The following is a 25,424-nucleotide window of genomic DNA, read 5'->3' on the forward strand; positions in this document are numbered from 1 at the left end:
CATCAATTCATGGCTCATTGTCCAGGTTATCATATACCAGAGGTACACACACACACACCCACGCACTCAAGGACACACACATTCACATGCGCATGAGTCTGGCACGGCACTGGATCTTCCCTCCCACTGACAGATGGATGGGGTTAATATCATAATTAAGCACCTCGGCCGACGGTTCCTGTTTACCGCTCGGTTGCTAGGCAGTGACATCAGCTGATCCCTCCCTCCTTCCTCTCTAATCCCTTCCCTCTCCCTCACACTCCCTCACACAAACACCACTCTCTCTGCTCTCTCTCTCTCAGATAGGCAGCGCAGACGTGGGCAGAGTGTGGGGGTATAGGAAGAGGAGAGAGCGGGAGGGTAGGTAGTAGTGTGTGTGAGGCTGTCAGACAGCATGGTCTGGGTCTGAGGACAGCACTGGAAGACGCAGCAGCAGCCTCCAAGATCTCCATGTAGACCAGTGTGGTGACATCCACAGATCACCTGGACCTGTCCACCCATCAGCACCCACCCAGGACAACACCCACCTCTTCCACAGAGGCAAGAGGAAGAAGAGGAGGAGGACGAGGGGGGTGGGTCGGTTTGTCTTATTTTTTTTTTCTTTTCTCAGTTTTTTTGGTTTTGGGAGTAGGCTCCGGGCTGGACCGCATGCATGACACAACGCAAAGGCGAGAAACCCACCATCAGCATCCAGGAGCACATGGCCATTGACGTGTGCCCTGGCCCCATCCAGCCCATCAAGCAGATCTCTGACTACTTCCCCCGTTACCCACGGGGCCTTCCCCCCATTGCGCCCCACCAAGCGGGCCACGCCGGGCCCCTGTGCTCTGCCCTCTCCACCTCTTCGGCCGCCGCTTCCGCCACCGCTGCTGCCGAAAGTGACCGCCCCAATGAGGATAAACCAGACCGGGCTTGTGCCGGAGCCTCCGCCTCCTTACAGGCCACCAAGAGGGACGAGGAGCCAGACGTGGAGGGATACGACTCAGATGACTCCAGTGAGTAATGGTTTCCCTTCTTGTTGTCTCCATCCTACTGTTTACCACTGTGTTTTCCAACATGTCTACATGTGTGTGTGTGTCTACCCCTTTTAGTTCTTCCTCTCCCTCTCCCTTTCTCTTATTACTGCATGTCCATTTTTGCCACCGGTTGCCAGGCATCCCTCCAGCCGTGTGGCTTTGTGGCTTTATCTGTCACCATTTCTTCTCTCGGCTCCCTGTCCATCTCTTTCTATCTCCAATCTCCTGCCGTATGTGTGTATGTGTGTGCATGCATATTTTGTGTCCCCGTGTGTGTGTCTCTGTGCTGCAGCTAACTCTTTCCCTCTCAGTCGACAGCCAACTGTTGCTGCTGCAAAGAATACGGCTCCCCCCTCCTCCTCTGCTCTCCTCCAACTGAAAGGATGATATGTGTGATTGTATTGGAGCAAATGATTGCATGTGTCTGTCAACAGTTGTATGTGTGCATTTTTCATATAACCATTGTCTACAGGGTGCTCGGTCTATACTGTCGATCAGTCTCACTGGGCTGAATGATTCATGGCTTCTTGGTGAAGCTTCAAATTAGTCGCAGTTTTGCGCTCAGCTGAGTCTGACTGCCTCTGTAAGCTCGTCAACATACTGTACTGGCTAGTGGCAAGGCAGGCAAGTTTCTATTGTGTGAGCATCTTGTTTGTCTGTCTGTCTGTTTATGTGTTAGTTTCCAAAGCATAAAGATGTGTGTGTGTGTCCATATCTCTCTCCATTACAGAGGGTAGGCTCCTTTGAGAAAGCCTCTGCTGAATGTCATTCCTTTAATCTATCAGGTTTGAGTGGACGAATAATAATGGAAATGAATAACATGCTGCACAGCTATTGGAGCAATAAGAAGTCAAAGAGATGGAACGTGATTTCTACATCCCACAAAACCCATTTTCACTCCCAGCAAACATCTTCACAGACAGATGATACGACAGTCTGCAGCAGTGCTGCGAACTCAAAAAATGTAGTGCCAGAATGAAAGCCGCTGCTACCAGCATAATTTTTTACAAACCATAGGATCTTGCTCATTAATCACTGAAACAGGGAAGGAGTCTCAGCATTTGGTTGCCTCTGAACTTGGCTCAACTACAGCTCACTCTGAATAACATGTTGCTCTCACGGTGCGCAAAAACAGACTTTATGGTGTGTTTGTGTCCGACTCTGACAGCCGTTTCTAGAGATCTGTTGCGGGTGCTCTCTGCACAAGAGACTTGTGATTGCAGGTTAATGTGTGATAGCAGTGTGGCTTCTCTGAGAGTTAATCCATGCAGAGCAGCATGCAGTGTCGGGGGTGGGGGTGGGGGGGGTTAGGCTATCTCTAATCCAGAACTGGACAGGAGGGGGGATGGTAGGGAGCAGGGGAGGCAGGTCAGCGCTGGCAGATGTTGCTCTATGACCTCCGCCAGGCAACCGGGATTACACTCAGTGGGGTAAAAGAGATGGAGAGACGCAGTCTCCTAAACTGTGAGAGCTTTCCTCGATTAGTGAGAGACTTGACTTCTGTAGCCGGATATGACTTTCTGAGGGCGTTTGCTCTTTTGTTCTCAGGAATCACAGCATGGTGTTTCAAAATGTCTTTGTTGGTGCAATGTTAAGTGTTTGGAAATGAATATATAGCAACTGCAAAGTGATACTTCTGATCCCTTTCAGACTACGGCTAACTGTAAATCAACAACTGGTTTTGCCAAGTGATTTGTTCTGTGGTGAAACTTAACCATGGTAAATGGACTGCACTTACATAGCACCCTTCTCATCTTCTGACCACCAAAGTGCTCTATGCTATATGTCACATTCACCTATTCATACATTGATTATGGAGGTGCCAACAATAAGAAAAAAAACTAATTCCATTCACACACACTCACACACCGATGGCACAGTATCAGAAGCAATTTGTGGTTCAGTACCTTGCCCAAGAAAACTTCGACATGCAAAGGATGCAGCGATCGAACCATCAACTTTCTGATTAGTGGACGACCTGCTCTACCTCCTAAGCCATAGCCGCCCCATTGGCCCTACTTACACAGGTCTATAAATCCATATTGTATACACTTTCATTACAGTTAGCTACAAATATGTGTATCTGTGAGCCAGATAAATAAATCCATCTGGGTTTTGCTGTGTTACATGCAAATCTGTCTGGGACATACTGCACTCCATACGGCGAGATAAACTCCAAAAAACCTCGAGCTGCTTTGTACTTGTTGCTCTAATGCGCAGCCAAACACTAGATAAGTTCAGTGTTGCCTAGGAGAGCTCCGCTCAGGAGATTGAGCGGGTCATCCATTAATTGCGGGGTTGGTAGTTTGATCCCTGTCCACTTGCTGGGTCCTCCTGTCTACATGTCGAAGTTTCTCCAAATTGTTCCTGATGGTCTGGCCTGTCCCAACCATCGGCATGTGTAAATGAGAGAGAAATTCTTAAGTGCTTTATCAGTTAAGGTAGGAAAGTAAGTGCCATCCATTTACCATTGCCCGCTATAATAGGGGCAAGTCCCCAAAAGTGGCTACTGGCACAAGACTTACTAATGTAGTTCTGACTGGGAAGAGTAAAGTGCTCAATATTCTTCAAAGTGTTTGTCAGATCCTCTAACCCTAACCCTCTATCCGACACTGTGTCTGCCAACTTTCAAAAAACAGACAATTCGACAATCATGTCAGCTGTACAGTAAGTGGTCAGGTGTGTGGAGGTGTAAAAGTAGGCAGAGTTTAACTTCTCTCACAAGCTCTCTTTTTTATTTGAACTTTTCGTGTGTTTGCAACCAAATGCAAACATTACTGAATGAGTGCCTTTGCGGAGAGAGACTTGAAAGTATGTGCCATTGGCCCCATTTGTACAGTTCATCATGCAGAGACATGCCAAAGACACTGAGTTCTGGGACTAAAATTGGGGAGGCAGAAGGATGCAATCAGGAGGATAACAGCAGGCTTTTCACCCGGTCTTCGAGTGTGGCCCTTCAGAAGTTCCAGACATTTTTACTTCTAGATGTGGTCGGAAGTGTAAGGAGTGACTAAGGTCTTACAGGTTATGTACGCAACTTCAAAAGACAGATGCCTTGACAGTTTAAAACATCTGGATAGAAGGTTCTTCTATGATTTCAATCCATCTCTATAATCCCTCTTGGTTGCATTTACACTTGGCTTCTCTTGATAAGCAGTAGCTGCCCAATCTTCCCAAGACCCATGAACCAGCTAGGTGGAAATGTGGTCGTCTGTATGCAGCATGTGTTGGGATCTTGTGGCACACATACAATCACCGTAACTTTATCAAACTGCTGTCGGTGCACAGTTACTTACTTACTTGTTTACAAGGTGTCAGTTGAGGATCAATCACACTGCAGGTTGAAGGGAACGTCAAACCTCGGCTCCTCTCCATCCTCCCTGCTAATAAGGCAATTAGACACAAACATCTGCCAGAGCATCATCTTAATGATTTTACAATCACCTGAAGAGTCATCAGTGATGCAGGATAATTACGATGTCAACTCCCCCCCCGCCCAAAAAAGGCCACATGAGGAAGGAGCACCAAAGTAGCTATGGTTGCAATTAATTGTAAACAAATATTGGATGGGTTATCCAAAGTCTGAGTCATCTGCATGATTATCACCAGCGTCACCTACAGTGTTGATGTTTCTCATGAAGGCAGGCGCTAAAATAAATAAAAAATATATAAATAACAAGTGGCTGTTTGGGTCTGATGCAACGTCCTGAATAATCCCAAGCTGCTGCTGCTGCCATGGGAGTTTGAAAGGAGAAACATAAGGCGTATAAACAAAATACTACTGCAGCAGCATGAGCCTGTTTTAAGGAACAACCTCACAGACTCAGATATTAAGGCCTGCTGTACATTATATAGGAAACCAAAGCACTTTAACACTACAGGTAATATACCTTTGTGGATCAGGTTTTCGGTCACGTATTTTTCTCATTCCTGTGGAATAACATGACCAAACACAGAAAACATGACCTCATACTGGGACACTCCCTGCACAGCTGCAATGCAGTTTCATATTGGAAATAACTCAAACATCAACAGTCGTCTTCAGGTTTTGGATTTGGTCAGTCTTAGATTCACTTTTCCAGAATTTTTGCACCAAAGCTTAACAGTCATACAGCGAGAAATTCTTTACAAAGAGCCTCAGTGGTTCAAAATGCAATGACGCCATAAAGACATATTATGTTTTTGTGTCTTTGGATTAAGGAGAAAAGATCTGTCTTCTTCTCTTTTCATCTTCCAGTGTCATTCTCCATCTACTTGTAAAAATTGAAAAGAAGTCAGTTTAATGTTTTATTATTTGAAAACATTTGCTTTGTGGATACTGATTTTCTGACACCAAGAAAGGAAACAAATGAAAGAACTTTAATGAATATAATCAAAACCTAATGATAAATAAGTCCTGAAATATGCAGCAAACATCACAGATTGATGTTGTGCAATGCTGTGAAAGGATTTCTGCTTTAAGATACAAACTTCTCCCATAATGTGCTGTGTTGAAAGACTTGCCGAATGACAGCTGAAACCAAGGCTATTTGATGAAAAGCTTACTATAAAAGCCGGGAACACATCGTATCAGTCGTACAGACATAACAGCTTCTGCTGAACGGCAACAGGCACATAAGAATAACAGTCATGAAATCTATTTTATAACCGCATTCTCCTGTCTTACCAGCTTAGCTTATGTACGTTTCCAACTTTATTTCATCTCAGAGGGTTAGTAAAGTTTTAACACACTTGTAGTGAGGCTGATCTGATAATTCTTGGCCTCATACATATGAGTCACACACTGAGGTAAAGTAATTTCTCCCTCCTGGTGTTGAAGCAAGCTGCACTGTGATATGAATGAAAAAGCCTGCCTCACTTTGAATTTGTTTGATTGTCTTTCAAAAACTGCTGCTTAGAGACATAACTTCCACCCTGTTGCCGCATGAAATTTAAGAGAAAGGAACTCTCTTCTTCCTGTTGTTTGTGATTTAAAAGAGCCAGCACTGCCCCAAATTGGCTCTTCATGGTCCTGCGGGACTTGATCCAGTATCTGCATGCTTCCTTTGAGGGTAGGGGGGCGGGGGAGGGTGGAGGAGTGTGGCAGTCTTCTCCCTTATGTACCAAATCACACAGGGACATCTCAATCCGTGCTAAGAACCTGCTGGCTAATCTGCATAACAGCAGCATTTTCTGATTCATTATGACTCAACCTTGATTTTAATTGAAACGGAAAAGTGCATCACCCACCAAGTGTCCTAGCTCCCCTGCGAAGGGGGGTAATCAAAACCAATTGGACATCCGGATCTCTGCCACATCAATTAATGGTTGTTTGTGGAGGGTGCAGAGGGGCCAGGAGAAATAGCCGGTGTGACCCACATGACAGAGCAGGCCTTTGTGTTTTTGAGAGATAAGCCTCAGAGCCATATGTGTTGACAGGACTAGCGCAGGTTGGTTGGGGGGAAGAGTTGGTAATGTATGCACACACAGGTCTCCCCTGAGACGCCTTGCTCTGGCAGTATAGCTGTCTCTTCAGCACAAGAGTTGAGCTACAGTGTTTGCTTGTAGTTGTCAAATGGTGAGGAGAGATGCAGCCATGAAGGGAGGGTCTAAAACAAAGGGGAAAAAAAGGATGTGTCAGAAAAGGTAAATAAAATAAATATATTTAATTAGGTTAATTTGGGGATTTATTTGCCAAATGTGACGGAATTAATTGATAAAAAGGTGTTTCCTGACATTTTTGGGATGTTGTCTTAAATGAGATGGACAACAGAGAGTTGACACAGTTAGAACCATGACATTAACCTGATGTCAGTTTAATGTCAGTAAAATAAGATGTCTGACAAGAATTGAAAGAAAGAATCAAAAACAGTAAAACTGAAGCAACAAAATAACCGTGTTTCTCAAATGGTGGTATGTGTACCCCTAGAGGAGCACTGCAGGGGGTAAAGTAAGGCTGTTTCTTCATGCATAATTCCTAAAATAATTATACTGTAATAAGTTCAATAAAAAATGTAAAGTTTTATAAACCACTTTTTATATTCAATATATCCCCATTTTCAGTGCAACTGTCAGCCTCTAAGAAAGAGAAAGCAACAAGCTCAATCATGTGCACAGTGATGTTTATTCACTGTGAGTGGGAAGCCATTTTTGATACTGAATGGAAAAAATTACGAAAATCAAGAAAATGGATTTGTGGTTGAAATGTAGCAGCAATAGAGCCGAACAACAAATAAATAAGTGAAAAAGGAAGCGAAAACAGGAAGGAAGAATATGTTTTAACGGGATTTACCTCAATGAGCTGCACCCCCCCCAAGATATGTGCTTTTACAGTTCCAAGGTTGTTTAATAAATCATACACTGATGGATCAGCGCTGTATTGTACCTCTAAATATAGGCATTATTATCTATGAGAAATGTTTTGCGCTGGTCAGGGGGACTTGGTGGGAAGACATATTTCAGACGTTGTACATTATTGAAAAAAGTTTGGGAACCACTGATAAATATGACATATTAAAACTTGAGCACTTTTAGATGAATATAAGTTAAACAAAAAAAGGCAAGGAAGGCCACAAATGTAGATTCAGACTAGGGGAAATTTATCTTTAAAAGAGTGTGCAGGGGCCACAATAACAAAAGCTGGGTCACCTCTAGCCACAGGAAGGTGGATTGCAGAGGGTGGTGCAGCAACCCTGCCTTAACACAGCTTATAAGGCTATATTTATATTGTTGCAAGATTTTTAATTAAACCCCACCTCTTACGATCCGTGTCGCCCTCCATCATGAACAAATTACTCAAGTTCAAATCAGTTTTCAAAGCACTTTGACTACTATGACTCTGTGCCTGATTACTAAAGTCCATTTCTCAACTATCCTGTTTTCATATTGTTTGGCAAATCAAACAGTGCTGTCAAGATGTGATTTACAATTAAAGTGAAACCAATACTGGATTTTTGAGGCCTATACAGATATTTGAGAATTTAAAAAATCAACAAGATAGATAGATAGATAGATAGATAGATAGATAGATAGATAGATAGATAGATAGATAGATAGATAGATAGATAGATAGATAGATAGATAGATAGATAGATAGATAGATAGATAGATATTTTATTCATCCCCAAGGGGAAATTCATAGCTTCCAGCAGTATCCACAGACTGATAATAACAATAATAACAACAACAACAGGAGGCAAAATGTAAAAGAAAAAAAAAATAATAATAAAATAAATAGCAAAATAACGAGCACTGGGTAAGTGTCCTAAGGTGCATGCAATGCATGATATCACAATATATCACAACAATAATAAACTATTTACAGAAATACATGACAAAAGAACCCTTATAAGGATCCCTTGAATTGTAATTAAAGAATTGTGACAAGAAATGAGATGTATATTTTATAGTAGAAAAATAAAGCTGTCAGTGGTTTCTGGTGGACAAACTATGTAAATGAGACATTCAATTATCTCCAACATATCTTTAGCATTTCTATTGTCTGATTTATTGTTCCATATTGGCTGACATATACACCCATACTGATATATCTGTGATAAGCTGATATTAGTTTATCGATTGCTCACTCTATTTCCAATATTGTAATACGTCTGATTCTAGTAGTCTATTGATGTATATCATAATCATTTTGTCTAAAATTATAGTCAAATAAGGGTCAGACGGACGTAAGGATGCACTGATACAGTCCACTTTGGTATCTGATACGGATCATATTACGAGGGTCAGGTATTGGCCTGATACATGTGAACTCACAGCAATCTGTGGCCTCGTGTTTTCTTAAAAAATGATCCCATGAGTTCTATGCAGTGAGGTATATAGGTTCTAAATTTGAGAAAACGAGAGTACTGCTTCTGTATATAAGCCAGATAGCCTGAGTTTAGATCTTGGAATTGGTATTGGGGGGGTGTTCATTCATACTTGGCTCCTATAGAGAGAAGCATCTCTTATAAAAATAATAGCAGTACATTGCACAAGCTCAATGGTAAGGTCGGTGAGCCTCAAATTGTAGAGGTTAGTGAAGGAGTGCTTTCCTCCATACAAGATTTAGTGTAAAGTTGCTATTAAAAAACCTCAGCAATGTACTCTGGGGTTTTGCCATGTAGCGCAGAATATTAAAATTGATTCTAAAGCAAACTGGGGATCTAAATAATGGTGCTAAAACTAAAGCATTTTTCTTTCTAAGCCTTCAGGATTTTATTTAGCCCAGTGAGAGCACCTATCCACAAAAAAACCTGATGATGCCAGAAAAAATAAATGGTACCCTAGTTGTCGAGTGCAAGACAAGAATAATTTTAATATTCCCCCATACACCATCCCATTTTAAGTCAGAATTTGAAGATTGCTCACTTTATTTTTTGTCTATTCTGAGAAATCTAAGTGCAGTTCTTGCAGCACCAAATCAGAGGCTAAATTACATCAAGATCATTCATGTATCAGCAGATCACTGGTGCCAATGGCCAATGCTAACCCTTTAACATACTGTAGAGTGATAATATTCCAAAGAGAACACTGATGCTCTTCTAGGTGAGAAACAACTCTCCAAAGTGGCTGTTGGGAAACAGTTTAGCAGCAGTGTGTAAATGCTTTTGGTATCTGACCAATGGGATAATCTCCTAAAAACTCTGCGTATTCCTTTAAGGGCAGAATAGAAGGAAGTGTGTGTTGGGCCATCTGTTGCCTCTCCCAGACCAAAAGCCATTTCCAGACCTTTTCAAAACAGAGGGCTGCATCAATCCACTTGAAAACATCCCCTGAGCCTCATAATGCCCCGTTCAATGTAAAGAGTGATTTCAGCGCTGCCGTGCCCAGCACAGTAGAATCCTATTAAGAGTCTATCTGCAAGCTGTCATGCAGTAGTAATGACTCACTGTAGTGTCCCATGTTTTCCTGTGACTAACTCAGCACTAACAAAGTGGGCCAGATTGTCAGCCTGTTCACATTATGGGTTATTATTACCGGTGCTGTCTCTCAACAGGAGCCATCTAGTGTTTTAAGTTAGCAGCAGTTCTGCTCCATCAGATACAAACTCTGCCTCTGCTCCCTCCTTCATCCCACTAAGCACATTATGTAATGATAATGCCAGCTATTACACAGATCCATTTGGTGCCTCGGGCTGTCATCCGTGGGGGTGAAATTTAGTTTGGCTTTAGTATGTCACACTTTGCATGCGATCATGCAGGGTTTGTGTTTAAATATTGGTGTTGATACACAAGCTCCTAACAGCTCCAGTTTTTAAAATGCAACATCTACCTGTTTTTATCTGTTTTAACCGCCGAGCATTTCCAAGAGAAGCGGTTCATCCCCCTTACTGAGAAACCAAAGACTCACTCCATTTGCCTAAATTAAATCCTTGTGTCTGATCACTCCACTGCCCACGCCAAGTGATGAATCAAAAACTTAACTAACTTAACCACAACTGCACTGAGTGGGCACTCTGTCCACTGAGAGCCGAGTTCACTAGTATTAGATTTTTAGCGTCTCGTCTCTTTGGTGCAGTTTAATGAGGGCACATTAAAGGATATCTGGGCATGACAGTTCAAAGCTTTCAAATTGTTACTTCCGACTGGCATTTGCAGCTAAGGGAGAAGTTGATGATCATATTTACTTGTAGATTTAATCAGAACCATTTATGGCTCCATCATAATAGCCTCCGTTGTTTATAATAGAAGGTAAGGTTAAGTAGCAGTAAGCAGTAAGTCATTTCCTTTAAACAATTTCTGGTAAAATCACTGTATTCTAGTATCTGTATCTTAGCAGCTGGATGGTGAATAAAATCGAACACAGATATTGTTTAGAGGTACTGGTGGAGACCAAATCAGAGCTTAAAGGGGAGTAAATATTGGACTTCTATTCATCAGGTGGACACAAACACAACTCCAAATGACTGCTAATGTTGTTCTGAGTGTGCTGGATGTGTGCATAGGAAACTGTTTGCCAACATGTTAGCCAAACTCTTTATAAGGTGATCGTGTGTGTCTATCAGCTTGTTTTAAAGTTCTTCTGCCCCCAGTGGCCAGAAATGGTTAATGCAGTTTTAATAATGGAAAGATCTTTGTTTTGTGTGTTAACCGACTGATCATTGTTGAAGATATAGATTTGTTTTACTGCTGTGTGAACAAATATTTAACAAAGGTCCTCTTTTATAACAGATAATGTGGTTATAAACTTCAATCTTGTGGTCTCAGTTTTGGCTGCTTGGTGACCTTTTTGGAATCACCCGGTGTTTGATGCCTTTTTTTGAAGAAGAATTAATGCGCTTAATGGAAGATTTTTTTTTCTGGAATTAAGTTCTGACGAAGCGAACATTTATCTCACATGACTGATGAGCTGTTTCCGCTCCGACAGTGGGTAGCTTTCGCTGATGACCCAACCTGGTGCCTACCTTATCTCCACTGCCTCCAACTGGAGCGCTTTAGGTTAGATAGGAATCAATAATTCCTTGAATTTTCCCTGTGTCCTCAAAGGCCTCCTGATTGAAAAGTAGTGTTGAAGAACTCAACCTCAAACCACCAAATGTACCTCAACGGCTGTTTTTCCTCCACATTTAAAAAAGCTTGTATATTTGTAGTTAATTTGTTGTTCTATAATTCAATCTTTAATAATATCTAAACATTAAAGTTGTGTGTGCTTGCTTGCAGTTCTATGTGTCTGCTATATAAACTCTTTTGTATTCGATTTTCTCAATGGACCAAACAGTGATCAGAATAGTTTTTTGTAAGTCAGGGCCCAGCACTTGTTTTTTTTTTTTTTTTGTTCCAAAGAGACTTCTTTTTTTTTCTTCTAAGTTCCTCTTATTACTCCCTGAGAAGATGCTGAACACGCTCTTTCAAAGCTTCTGCAGCCCACCTCAGCTGGATCGATAACAGGTCTCTGCCCTGCTTCTTTGGACTCTTGGATGCCAAATCTCAGTATTTCAGTCGGTTGCTTCTCCCACAGGAGGAAAAGCTCAATGAATGGTGCAGTACAGCTCTGCTGTAGACAGACCACAGACCACAATGTCTAGCATCAGAGTGGAGTGCTGGGCTGAAAATGCTTGCTGAGCTCACCTGGAGTAATAGCAGCCAGGCAGGAGGATTTCCTTGTGTTGGTGTATTGTGTATTGCCTTTATTGTCTGCTAAAGTGGATTTGATTTCCTTGGGGTGGGGTGGGGGGTCTCTCTTGCCAGATGGTCTCACTGCAGGCTTAAAGATTATATATGTAATCTCCAATCACAGAGTACTAGTTACAGAGAAATTGCATTTATTTTCATGGTATATTTTCATTTTGATTAGGATGAAGAGAGGAAAGGATCATTAAATCAAAAAGGGTTTATCTCTCTGGGAGCATGAATGCATAATATGGCTATCTGATATGTGCCACCCCACTACTATAAAGGGGCACCACAACTCAGCAGAAAAGTTGATGTATTGATAAAATGAATGATGATTTGCATGAAACATTCCTCATAAGTTTCTGGCTGACACACACATCAGTGTGTAACAAAACAATTTTTTCTTCAGTGTTTTCCAGCGTTTTAGGTTTGACTGGCGCTTCTTCTGCAATAGTATAATGACTAAAATTAGCGGCACCAACTGTTTACCTCGATGTACTAAACTTCTGATATTCACATATTGGTAGCAGACGCAAAATGCACATTCATTAATATTTTCTTTATGGAAATTTGATTGAGATTCTTGCTACATTTGGATGTAAACCTGACTTATGTATTGCTATTGGATACCTATTAGATTACGATACATCTTGTGTACTAAGTTGATGTTTTGGCCATAGGGTGGCTGAGGGGAAAGGTCATGAAATGTCAAAAAAAAAATGCTCATCCTCTGGGGAGCATGAATGTGCTCATTAAATGTGAGCCCATCAGAGATATTTCCTCTGCAAATTTTGGTCTTACAGTGGTGCTCTAAAAAATTTCAGTGGGGGGGGTGACAAAAAAAGAAGAATTCTCTAGGCCAGTGTGGGCTAAGGCCCCCTGTTGGGCCATGGAGGTATTGCATGTGGGCTTCATCCTGAGCTATAAAAACTTCTTTCATGTAGCAGATTCAATCAGATATACTTGTTGTTTAATCACATTGCAGATGTGTCATGCAATGGCCAGGAGTTGTCCAGATACCTTGGTTAAAGTTTGAGAGGACTGACACTGTGCCCAGCTACGTGTTAAATTACACAGTATTTTCTATTTTCTCTAAAAGTATTAGGATTTTATTTAAAGTGAGAAAAAATTTAACATTTAAAAAACTATTTTGATTAATGACATACATTATAACATGAGAGATCTGGTAAGGTTAAATTAGACAATGAAAACTCCCAAGCAGCTGTTCTGAATTCAACAGAGCAATATCTCTGCCTCAGTTAACAGATCCGGTGAAACTAATACCACAGAATTACAGATCAAGCACTTCTCTCTGTATCGTGTGACATTTAATTGTCATGTTCAGCATTAAAGGCAGATTTAGTATGCATGCTGTGTCTCCAATAAAATTCATCCAAATATCATCACAGAGAGGCTTACATAAAGATTTATGACTCGTCCGCTTCTGGCAAACCCCACAAAGTAGCAGTGCCTGAGTCATCTTTTTAGGGAACTATGGGTCTGTAAAAACTCAGAAGGCCAAAAAAATTACATCTTTCCATGAAAAGTCCACTTTTATCAATAAATGCAGGGGCGGTCTTGATGGTGTTACTTTACAGCCTCTAAACCTCAGTTTTGGGTGAAGAGGGAAATGAAGAGGAGTTGTGACTGTCACTGGAAAGAGGTTGGTGGGCCCAAAGTGGCTTTTACAGCAGCTTTTAGCTCACAGTTTGTCCACCTGTGTAGCTGAAAAAAAGAGTATTAATGTGCTATGTGAAGGCCCCTGCGAACTCTGACTTTTTCATCTTCACATGCATGCTGGGAAATCACTGAGACAAGTTTCAGAGCATCCTGTCCTTGGGTCACCAATGATAAATTCACACAGTGATGAGTGGTCACAAAGAAAGCCCTACTATCTTTTCTTACTTGTAAAAGTCCATTCAAATCCCACTAAGTGCGTATATACTGTTTGCTCAGATTAAATATTTGACTATGGGACTCTATTAGTTCCAGCTGTTCTTTCTGCTGCTTCATATTCACACGGTCACTCATCTTGATTCATATTCTTTCTTGACCTGATTCACTGTGAGGATGGATAGAAGTCCATGACTAGCAGCTCTGTAGAGCCACTTACTGTTCCCTTTGATTCACATTGATACTTTGAGGTGTCTGCAGTAGCGTTGCCTTCCTCTATACACCCTGAGGTTTAATGTGATAATGACTATAAGCCCTTGCACTATTCTCCAGTGCATTAGCAAGAGCAGTCATCTTGAGTGTGCATCATAAAAAAACACATCAATAATCCTTTAAAATGTAAATCCCCAGCCTTAAGTGTAAACACAATCTTTGTAGAAGATGTGACAATGAGTGAACGTTTGGATGGAAAATAGTGTTTGGTGTGGAGATGCTCCATGAAAACATCACACTCACACTGTACATCAACGTTGAGCTGACAATAATTACTGTCACTGTTACTGACAGCAACAGCCTGTGAGCATGATAAAGGTCCACAATCATGCTATGAACGTCATTATTTTTCCCTGTATCTGGCCACAATGTAATAACTTAGTCGTCTGTAGAACACCATTTTTCATAGCGTCAATCATTTCAAGCTACTTGAAGGCATTTTACTGTGAAAGGTCACCACAAGGCTTCCCTTCCTCAGATGAAGCCAGGTGTTGTTGCAGAGAGTTTTCTTCCTCCTGTTTGTGCTGAGAACCTCTGTGAATGGATGGTTACAATATAGCTATTGTTCTCCAGCCAAGTGAGCTGGTAATTCCAAGCACTGTCAATACTGGATCGGCCTTGTTTTAACAGGAATGCAGCGGAAGAACAAAGTGGGTTACATCAGACAATTGAGCTTCTCAGAGGACCATCCTGACCTTCAACGTCTGTGCAGTATAACATCTCACTCCCACGACTGGAAAAAAAAATGTTGACAGTGAATGTGTAGCCTAATGTTATCTTTAAAAGCAGTGGTGGAAGAAATGCTTAAAGCTTTATCTTAAGCCTGCAGTAGTAGACTTCTTTGGCACCGGAAACAAAATGTGAAACCAACATCAGCACCTTTTTAGTTAAAATGGAAAACTTGTTAACAAACAGTTGTTTATTTACTCATACAACAATTATGGAGCAACGTTATAATTAATTTAGAGTTGTGTTTTTTGGCCACATGGCAAATGGAAGCCTAATTTGTACTCTCTTTTAACTCTGTTTTTTGGTCTCTACCAACGCCTGAGGGAAAACTCTGGCTCTTTAGCTGCTAAATGCCCCACTATGTTTCACCAGCTAGTCTCTAACTGTCTCTGTGTGATGTTTGCTGCTGAGCAGGTAGTATACTGTGGGATTTGTAGAGCTTTTCCTGCCTGCTGCAGTTGAAAATGACACTATGAGAGACCTAAGAGTGAACCAAAACAGTAGCAAGTTGTGAGGTTGACAGCTAAACAGTGAGCTCATTATAAAGCCAAGAGGAGCTGCAGATTCAGTTAATAATTCCCTTCAGGTATATCACTAAAAGTGACCCCTTTCACAGACATATTGCTTTCACATTGTCACTTGATACTTTGTTATTGTGACATAATAAAAGTAACCCTATTATCAGCAACATTCACTTAAAGCAAAGATAAAATGTAATACTAATAAGTCAAAAGTGTATACTAATCAATGTTAAGTAGCTGGTTAAGGTGGAGCTAGTTTTAATTAATATACTTTTAAGTAGTTTAGTCCAGTGATCTGTAACCCAGGGGTCAGGGCCCCTCTACAAGATTAATCTGAGGGGTTATGAGATAATAAATGCAGTAGGAAAGAAGAAAAACAAGCAGAATACAAGTTCTACAAACAAATGTATGTTTATTTTGTAACCTTTTTTGTCAAATATTAATTTTACCTAGTTGCTTCCCAAACAGTTATTTAAATGAAATCATCTGAGAGGGGAATGTCTCTTTGGGGAAATTGCTAACAACACATAGACATGTGAAAGGTGAAAAGGGGCCCCAACTAGACATTGTTCTTCTGTAAGGGGTCACACATTAAATAGGTACATCTTTAACAACTGTATTTGATAAGCTCATCATAGGATTTCTTTATATAAAATCTTAAAAAGTAGCGTAGAGTAAAGTAATATTTCCCCCTGAAATGTGAGTAGAAGTAGACGGTGTCCTATAATGGTAATACTCAAGTAAAATACAAGCATTTTAGAATTGTACTTAAAAGGTCCAGTGTGTAGGATTTAGTGGCATCTAGCTTTGTAGTTGCAAATTGCAACTCTCTCGCTTCACCCTCCCCTTCTAAGCACAAAGGAGAAACTACGTGAAAGGCCTTATCTAGAGCCGGTGTTTCGTTCATCCCTTCTGGCCTAATGTGGAAACATGTCGGCTTCCGTGGAAATGAATGTAAGGAAATGAAAACATAACAATTCAGGTGATAATGCACTAATGAAAGCATAGTTATGCACATTATATTCATTCATTTCTGCCAATAGATTCTCCTAAATGTTACACACTGGACCTTTAAGTTGACTTAATGTACTTAGTTACTTTCCACCTCTCCACCCAAAAGTAAATTTTAATATATAGAGTGGGAAAAAAGCCTGCAGCTCTTCGCTACTCTCCACTCCATTAGCATTTGTTCTCATCCCACCAGGTAGAAATCTGTATCTTACTGAAGAGAGCAGCAGAACAAAAATCCCACACAGTGCTCCAAACAGTAATTCAGAAGGCAGCATCATCACAACATTTCCAAGAACTGATGCTGTGAGTTTCAAAGGTTTGCCTCCCTGTAGGTTCTTATCTTTCTGTGTGTGTTCTGACTCACGATGTCTCTGCAAGTTTCTTTTGAATTGTTTGTTCGTCTTAAACCTACAGAAGAGTATACTCCTGCACAAACAACACTTAAGCATTAAGTATTTCATCCTATCTTCAGCGAGTAGTTTTGCCTCATAGCAGTTATTGATTGTGAGCGCGAAAACCCTCTGTGTGTTCAGTGGTGACGAGTTTTGCCTTTTTTTTTTCCATCAAGAGTGGGCTGACTGCTCTCGGACGTCTGTGTGGCTAAAAGTAAAATAACTTTCAGCCAAAGAAAAATCTTCTCACAGCAGTTTTTAAATATCAGAGTCCTAATCGCCTACCAGAGGAGTATTTACAGAAAAAAAAAGAGCCAAAGTGGAAATGGGAATGCTGCCTCACATTCTGTAGGCGGGGAATCTGACAGAAAGATAAAAATACATACAGAATATGTATACAAAATGTGTCAAAAAGGATGGAAAACTTATTTAATGAATCTGGAGAATAGGCTCCCATTTTCTCTTATGTAAAACCTCTTCATTTAGCAAGGATTAGAGAATTGTGTAACATGTCTTATGTTTTAAATTGAAAAAGCCAGAGGATTTCTTTCCCATCCATCTCTTTAAAGCTCTACCATTAGTAAATGAAATCTGCACATACAGTACAGGGCAGGTTGCTGCAAAACAGCCTCATCAGCAGAAATCGATATTTGTGTCAAGCACAATGCCTAACTGGGGTATTCTCCACCTCCTGAATGACATTAAAATGAACAAAACCCACAGACGTTTGATGCAGACCTCCAAGCTTTCCGCAGAAGTTTAATTGTATAATTGAGCAGAAAAATAAAGTACTTTCATCTCCTAATGTACCCATCCAACTCTTCAAAGTCAGATCCTCATTACGTTGAGGTTCAGCTCTACTTTAAGTGTAAGGAAGACCATAACATGCAGTGGACTACAGAACTGATGATCAACACATAACTTGTGCGTGCAGCCCATACCAACCAGATAATTAAGCTTTCAAAGGGAATCGGACTTTGGCCTGATCCAGTGCACTCTGACACAGGGGGGAAGCAGTCCATATCAAGAACATGAAGTGTGATTAATAAAAAGTGTGGTTGGGTGTTTGAATCATCCAAGAGTTCTCACTCAGGGTATAGTACTGAATCAATCCTGCACTAACCGGGAGTGTCGTCATTTGCTATAAATACATAATTGACAATCCCCCAGAGTTATTCTATCCCTGCTGGTGTATGTAGTCAAGTCAGGTCCCAACGTCCCTTCACAAGTCCCGACCAAGATATCCTGAAAGCAGCAGATTGCCAGCTGACAGCCAACATGCACAAATGTTCTGCATGTGAGAAAATAATTCCCCATTGCAGAGGGTGGCAGTAGTCTGTATAAAGGTGAAAATGTGCCTGCCCTCAATGCTTCACTCCATTTGTTACACTGGTTTTCTTCCCTGAACAGCCAATCGGAGAGCTCTCTCTGACTGACTTCATTTGTCACCAATTCCAGCAAACTACAGCCATCAGTGCTGAAAACCCCAATCCCTCCCCAAAAACAAAGCCTTGAAAAAAAAGGAAACTACCAGCACAGAAGCTCAGCGGTCACCCAATGGTTGGGGGGCGGCTGTGGCATAGAGGAAGAGTGGGTTGTCGACTAATCAGAGGATTCCCCGGGTCCCTCCAGTCTTGGGCAAGACACTGAACCCCAAATTGCTATCGAAGGCTGTTCGATGGGTGTGTGTGCTCTTTCTGATGAGCAGATGGAACCTTTCTTGGCAGGCTCTGTCATCAGTGTATAAATGTGTGTGTAAAGTGGTCTGAAGACTGGAGAGGCGCCTTATAAATGCAGTCCATCGACCAATGGTGCCCACTAGCCGGTGCTCAGCCTGGTATGCCACGAAGTGCCAAAATTCCCAGCCATTAGAGAGTTGGTCAAATGGCCATGTGAATTTAAAGCCCCTATGCGTAGATTTTTTATGTGATTATATTGGTGAATATTCTGTAACCACAAGTTTTGGTTTGTAAAAAGCAGATGTTTGCGTCAGCTAGTCATTTACAGTGTTGATTTACATTCTCCCTACTCTACCACTCATTCACATCCACTATTATGTCACTATCCATTGACTCTGCTCACTAAGCCAGTAGTTCAGCGGCTCCCAACCACCGTCTCGGCTGTCTGTAAAGGTGGGTTTCAATGACAGCTGGCAAAAACAATTGCTTTGGGTAGCGCAAGTGAAATGTGAGCTGTCAGCAGCTGGTATAGATGTTAAAACAAGTTACATATTTATAACATAGGAATTAACACAGCTGTGGCTGTGTGGCTGAAACACCACAATGCTGAGAAACTATAATATATAATACAATCCATCCTGAGTAATGATGTTGTTCTAAGCTGTTGCTTTTGTTGATATGAGTATAGAGAAGTGTTACTTGTACAGATGTAATTTATCTTGGTAATAATAAAAATAATGCATTGTATTTGTAAGCGCTTTTCTGAATACTCAAAGACACTTTACATAAAATCATAAAAGCAGCAAAAACAACATCAAATAGTAAAAACACTAAAAACACATCAGACTAAGCTAAACATTAAAAGCTATTTTAAAAAGGTGAGTTTTTGTCAATGATTTGAACGCTGTAAGGTCGGTGCAGTCACGGATTTGTTTGGGGAGAGAGTTCCAGAGGGAGGGGGCAGCAACGGAGAAGGCTCTGTCGCCACAGGTTCGGTGCTTGGTCCTGGGTGGTGGAGACAGGAGGTTTGCGTCAGATGAGCGGAGGCTTGTGGGTTGTGGCGGTGGAGCAGGTCAGTAAGGTAGGAAGGGGCCTGGTTATGGAGGGCTTTGTGTGTGAGGAGGAGGATTTTGAATTGAATTTGTTGTGGGACCGGGAGCCAGTGGAGGTTCTGGAGGACAGGGGTGATGTGGTCACGGGTGCGGGTGTGGGTGAGCAGACACGCAGCAGAGTTCTGGATGTACTGGAGTTTATTTAAGGTTTGGGGACCAGATGATCTTAATACAGTCTTCCCAAAAGCAACAATTTCTGTTAGGTTGTGATTTTTTGGACACAGAGGCCTTTAAATTACTGTTGACACTGTTGACCCATGATTGTAAAACTACAACAACAAGTACTAGGTATACAAGTAAACAGAGTATGCATTTTTATTTCTTCAAATTAAGCTAAATTAAACCCTTGTAAAACACACAGAGCAAGGTCCTAATGTGAAATACAAAAAGCAAACAAGCAGCACTGTTGTGAGGTTATGTTTCAGTAGACATGTTTACTATAATTAGTTTTTTCTTAGTCTGTATTTATTCTAGGCGCCTTTTTCTGCTGGTAAAGCATATTATAGAAAATGGCACTCTAATAGTCAGTTCAAAGATTCAGTCTGCTTTGCAGCATTGCTTTGTTGTGAAACACCATTTTACCATCCCTCATCAAGGTCAACCACCCCCCTCCAACACCCCCCGCACTCCTGCTGTAGAGATTGCGGTTTCTCTGAAAAGCTCCATTTGTATAGATCTGAGTGCAGTTTGATCGGATCCTGCTGGCTCTAATGAGTCGGCAACACCTTGGTAAGCTGCCCCTTGATCCCTCCAGAGATGCATTTACACCAAACACCAAATAATGCCCTAAAGTAGCACAATGGTGCCATGCTGCTGTTTGACTGAGGTTTCAGGGCCTCTCAGGGTCCTGTGCAGGCTTCCAGTTTCACTTTCATTCATTCTGGAGCAGGCAAGGTCCATTTTAGTGAATTGGTACATAAACATTTTGAAACACTAAAGCCATAGGGAAACAAACAACACACAGAAAGTGTGACAGTCAATACAGTGTAAGGTGTCTGCATAAACCGATGACAGAAAAGACAGGTGTGAGTTTGCATGTTCCACTGCTTTCTGTGTTTCAAGGCAGCTCGAAAAGAGACATGAAATGATTGTCTGAGTCTGTGTGAAGATGGATTGTTTATATGCTGTTCTCTGACCCGCCCCCATGACCTTTACGGTTTCTATGACTCAGGAATTGAAGGATTGGGTAAAAGGCTAGCGTTAAATCCTCTGGTATTCCAGTCAGCCAGCCTATTCAAGGTGCAACCAAACCTGATAATAGAGCCGCCTCACTATGGGAGGCTCAGGTGCAAGTTACAGGCTGAGTAAAGCTACCTACAGGCTGTATGACATTTAAAATCAAAGCAAACTCACTTGGCACCAGTACACCAGGGCTCCTCTTTGTTTGATAAATGTTAGATTGATTGCCTAGAAAAGTAGTTTTATTCTATTTTAATGCATATTCAATGAGGGTCCATGCTGATTTCCCTTGTTTAGATTTTTCTTAATATTGTAGATTTAATATTGGACAGGCATATCTGACTTTCACAAATCATTCCTTCTATTTGTTAGATTTGCCAGCTCACTGTTCCAGATTGAGTTAAATTTGTAAATTGGGTAAAGTGGAAATAGAAGTTATTACATTAATTTTAGTATTTTTTCCCTTGTTCCCAATAGACCACCAAACAACTGAGACTAGACAAATCTATATCACCATCTCCTCCACAATTACTAGTTTTGTGTTGTACACACAAGTAGATTCTTGTGGGCATATGATGTTAATAAAGCTTTTTACACATTTTTATATAAACATTTTGTATGCTCTGAGGTCTGTTTCGTACATTCACCCCACTGACTGTGGTATCACCTACAGAGCCAAGTATAAAGAGCAGAATGCTAGCCAACTGCTCCACTTTATGCCTTTCGCACATAGCTGCTTGTTGATTTAGGATTACCAAGCCTAAGCACCGGCAGAAAAATGACGTACATGAACATGATTTGTTCCTCTTCAGTGGCAGTAAACACAACACATGGGCCCGCCGATAACTGTGCTTAACAAGATATTTAGGGGTGACGAACAGGAACGTTAACTGCCAACAGCCGGGCTACAGCTATGTACTGGCACTCCCCCACAGACACTTATCACAGAGTCTCTTATTGTAGAGCCGACGACACACAGGTACCCGCACAGCGACTCTCTCAAAAACATCTAGTGACTGTCAAAGCTCAACTAGACTCCTTGTCTTTCCAGCAGAGTCTGGCACTTTCTTAGAGCTGTTAGCTCTGACTACCAGCTCTATATTGCTGTCCATGTTACTGAGCGTTGGTCTGTCAGTCTCCCGCCCTCAACCCTTCAGCGCAACAAACACTATAGCCACGCGCTCTCGTACAGTCATTGCTCCCTCACTCTTCTTTTGCATTTTTTAAATATGCTGGGAGGGAAAGTTCTTGCAGCACCCTTTGACGGTCAGCTGGATTGATCTTTCTCATCCTGATAACGCCTGACCAGCATACAATCCCTGAAAACTCTTTGTGTCTTTTACATGTCTTTTTCTCTTTAATCTAATCATAAGCCAATCAGGCGCATGTTGCTTAAAATAGTGGAATGTGATGCATAAATTGTGAAATACCTAAACTCACTTTTACAATACTGTTGCTCCTTTTCATCAGACAAAAGAAAATGTTAGAGCTTCATATGAGAGCTGCAGGCTGCACCATTAATCCGAAATGAACTCACTTACTGTCCTGAATTGTGCCTTTGTACTATTTTGTGTAAAATATATCACATTAATATTACACAGCTGACAGAATGATAAAACATTTCTAACATTATATATTCATATTTATAACACAACACCTATAACGAGGAGTTGTTCTTATGAATGCATTATAACTCGTTCATTAGTAAATTATTTGTTAACCATTAATAAAACCATTAGTAGAGGTACCCTAGTAGAAAGTGGTACCAACATAACCGAACAAGCGAGGACGGAGGGAGGGAACGCGGCCTGACTCTGAGAACAAATGCTATCTTCTAACATCAAGGCAGTCTCTTCAATCAGGAACATGAAAAGACTGAATGAGCATTTCACAGTGTGCAGCTGACTTGTCTTGCTTGAATGCACTCCATGATGAAGCCCCACCTCTAAATGCTCTCACAGGGTTCATGTGTCTATGAATGTCTTATGCTGTGGCATTGTCTTGCCTTCATTGCTGCTTGTGTGCTGTGTTTATTTCATGGCTTTTTATCAATGAAGGCACTATTTCACAGGCAGTGTTTTGTATCATTACTGGTGCACAGTTTATGGTCGATATGCCTACGGTTGGTGGATTTTTCAAGCAGAAACTACACATTCTTCAATCTATACCCAATCTGTTCTTGGTTGGGCCTCACTGAGTTTTGAGGTTTTTTTCTCTGTGTGTGTGGCATTTTAGCTTTTTTTTTTTTTTTTTTTTTGTGATAGTTCACAGTGTGTAGAGACAGAGAGCATTACGAGACAGAGACAGAAGAGTAAAAGGAGGAGGTGGAGGGCATGTGGTGTGAGTTCCTGGGCTGGACACAAACCCAGGATGTCATGTTCACATCCCCTCAGGCATCAGGATGCCCTCTGAGTTAAAAACACAACCTAGACTCCCCTTTAGAAATCTGACCAGAGATTGTTTCAAATGCAGTCAAGGTCCAACATCGAGCATTTAACCCTCAGGATTAATGGATCATGGCTAGTCGGTCAGCACATCTCTCGACTGAAATCTCTCAACAACTACTGGATGGAATTCTGTAGACGTGCTCTCGAGAGGATGGATCCTACTGACTAATCATCCCCTGACTTTTCATTTAGTACCACCAGGAGCTCAGTTTCTTCACTCATGACATAAAATATGTCAACATTAGATGGACTGGCACATTTTTTTAACAGACATGCATGGTTCCCAGATGATATATCTTAATCACATGATGGCAGAACTCTTGAATGATGTTACTGGTTTTGAGTGAAATGTCTTGACTACCATTGGATGGATTGCTGTGAAATCTGGAAGCGGCATTTATTTCGATTTTAATTTGTCCAATACTTTGGTTTCTTACCAAATGGACTCTGGTTGATATAGCGCATTTCTAGTCTTTTCTAGTCGCTGATCCCGCACTACCTCTGAGTCACAGATGCCCCTGCAAAGCTAGGGGCATCAAGCTGTGTTCTTCTAATGATTGAGGTTTAATTGTTGTCAAGACATAAATTTAATTCTTCCTGAGCTGTACAACCTAAACAGTATTCAGAAGCACCCTTCAGCTTACACTACAGGCATTGCTTTTCATTATGGCTCTAGACAACCTGTGTGTGCTGATAAGTCTGTGCAATGATCCTCTTCCACCCTGCTGCACCCACATGTGGATCCACCATTACAAACACAAGGTCAAGCATTGTGCAAACCCACTGAACCTCAAACCTTTAAATTCTAGTCAAAATCCAACTGTTTCCAAAGATATACATGTCATTCTGACCAACGGGTACACGTGTATAAAACAATGTGTGCATCCACTTGTGCTGTACATCAGGGAGAGATTTAAGGTTCAAGAAGTGATCAGATTTTCGGTGTGTGTTTACATTTCTAATCAGGTCAGGTGTAGTGTGCCTGCAGGTCCTCACTTTGGAAAGCACATTTACCTCTTGGCCTTTGTACATGAGTGATCTTTCTCTCTTCTTCCTCTCTAGAAGCACTACCTTCACTCTCATCCTCATCTGCTTCCTTCTGACTGCTCTCCCTGATTGAGAATGACTTCCTCATCCACATCACTTGTCTCCTCTCACTCTAGGGAGCACAGAGTGTGTGTGTGTGTGTGTGTGTGTGTGTGTGTGTGTGTGTGTGTGTGTAGGTGTGTAGGTGTGTAGGTGTGTGTGTGTCTCTAAATCATTAGCAACAGCCCGCTTAAACACACACACGCACACACACACACACACACACACACGTTTTGGATTGTGCCTTTCTCAGTGTATGTGTGTTCATCAAGTGTATGGTATCAGACTTTATAGATCCCAACTCCACCCCCGAGTAATCAATCATAGCTATCAAAATTCTTTATCACACATTATTCATTATTTCAAACTAATGTTGACAGTGCCCTATATTGGGAATCTGTGTGCAAGAAATGAATGTAATGCATATACATTAGATAATACTTGACGTGTTATCAGATAGGGCCGAACACACATAGTGCTGTAGATAGATAGATAGATAGATAGATAGATAGATAGCATTACACTTTGGTATTAATAAACCTACAATTAATGCAAAATTCTCCCCTATTCCTTGTCAAGATATACCCAAATATGGCTGACACCAACACTCTTATTTCAGAGACATTTCAGTAATATTAGAATAAGTAATAGAGCCATCCCCACAGATTGCTATTTTCAGTATACCTGAAGCTGGCAAAATATATCCTTAAAACAAACAAATACATTCTCATTCGCCTCTTTAATAACCCGCCGGGGAATACTCTTGTTATCGTAGAAACCGTTGCCCCCATCAACCACTTTACGGCTGCGTGATACAATATCTTTCTTTCTTTTGAGTTGGAAACGATCAAATTCTCATTATGAGGTTTGACAGACAAATTTTACAGTCACGGGCAGGTCCTGATCAATTATGTTAAAAGCCTCCCTTTCCCAAGGAAGCCTACCTGGGCGAGACAGTTAATTCAATGTAGCAGCTAAATTCTACAGTTTGGCAGA

The 25,424-nt window shown here is 41.3% G+C and overlaps 1 protein-coding gene across 2 annotated transcripts in view; it reads left to right on the forward strand.

Annotated features, from left to right (window-relative positions):
• Nucleotides 1-270: 270 nt before the first annotated feature.
• The window catches only part of doc2b (double C2-like domains, beta), a 134,742-nt gene continuing 109,588 nt past the window's right edge, over nt 271-25,424 (forward strand). For both annotated transcript variants that reach the window (XM_051401900.1, XM_051401901.1), the window contains exon 1: nt 271-995. In XM_051401900.1, the coding sequence (XP_051257860.1) occupies nt 653-995 (343 nt within the window). In that variant the 5' untranslated portion in view covers nt 271-652. The remainder of the gene's footprint in view (nt 996-25,424) is intronic.

This window comes from Dicentrarchus labrax, unplaced genomic scaffold (genome assembly GCF_905237075.1).
Source record: "Dicentrarchus labrax unplaced genomic scaffold, dlabrax2021, whole genome shotgun sequence".
In the NCBI taxonomy this organism is placed as follows: domain Eukaryota; kingdom Metazoa; phylum Chordata; class Actinopteri; family Moronidae; genus Dicentrarchus; species Dicentrarchus labrax.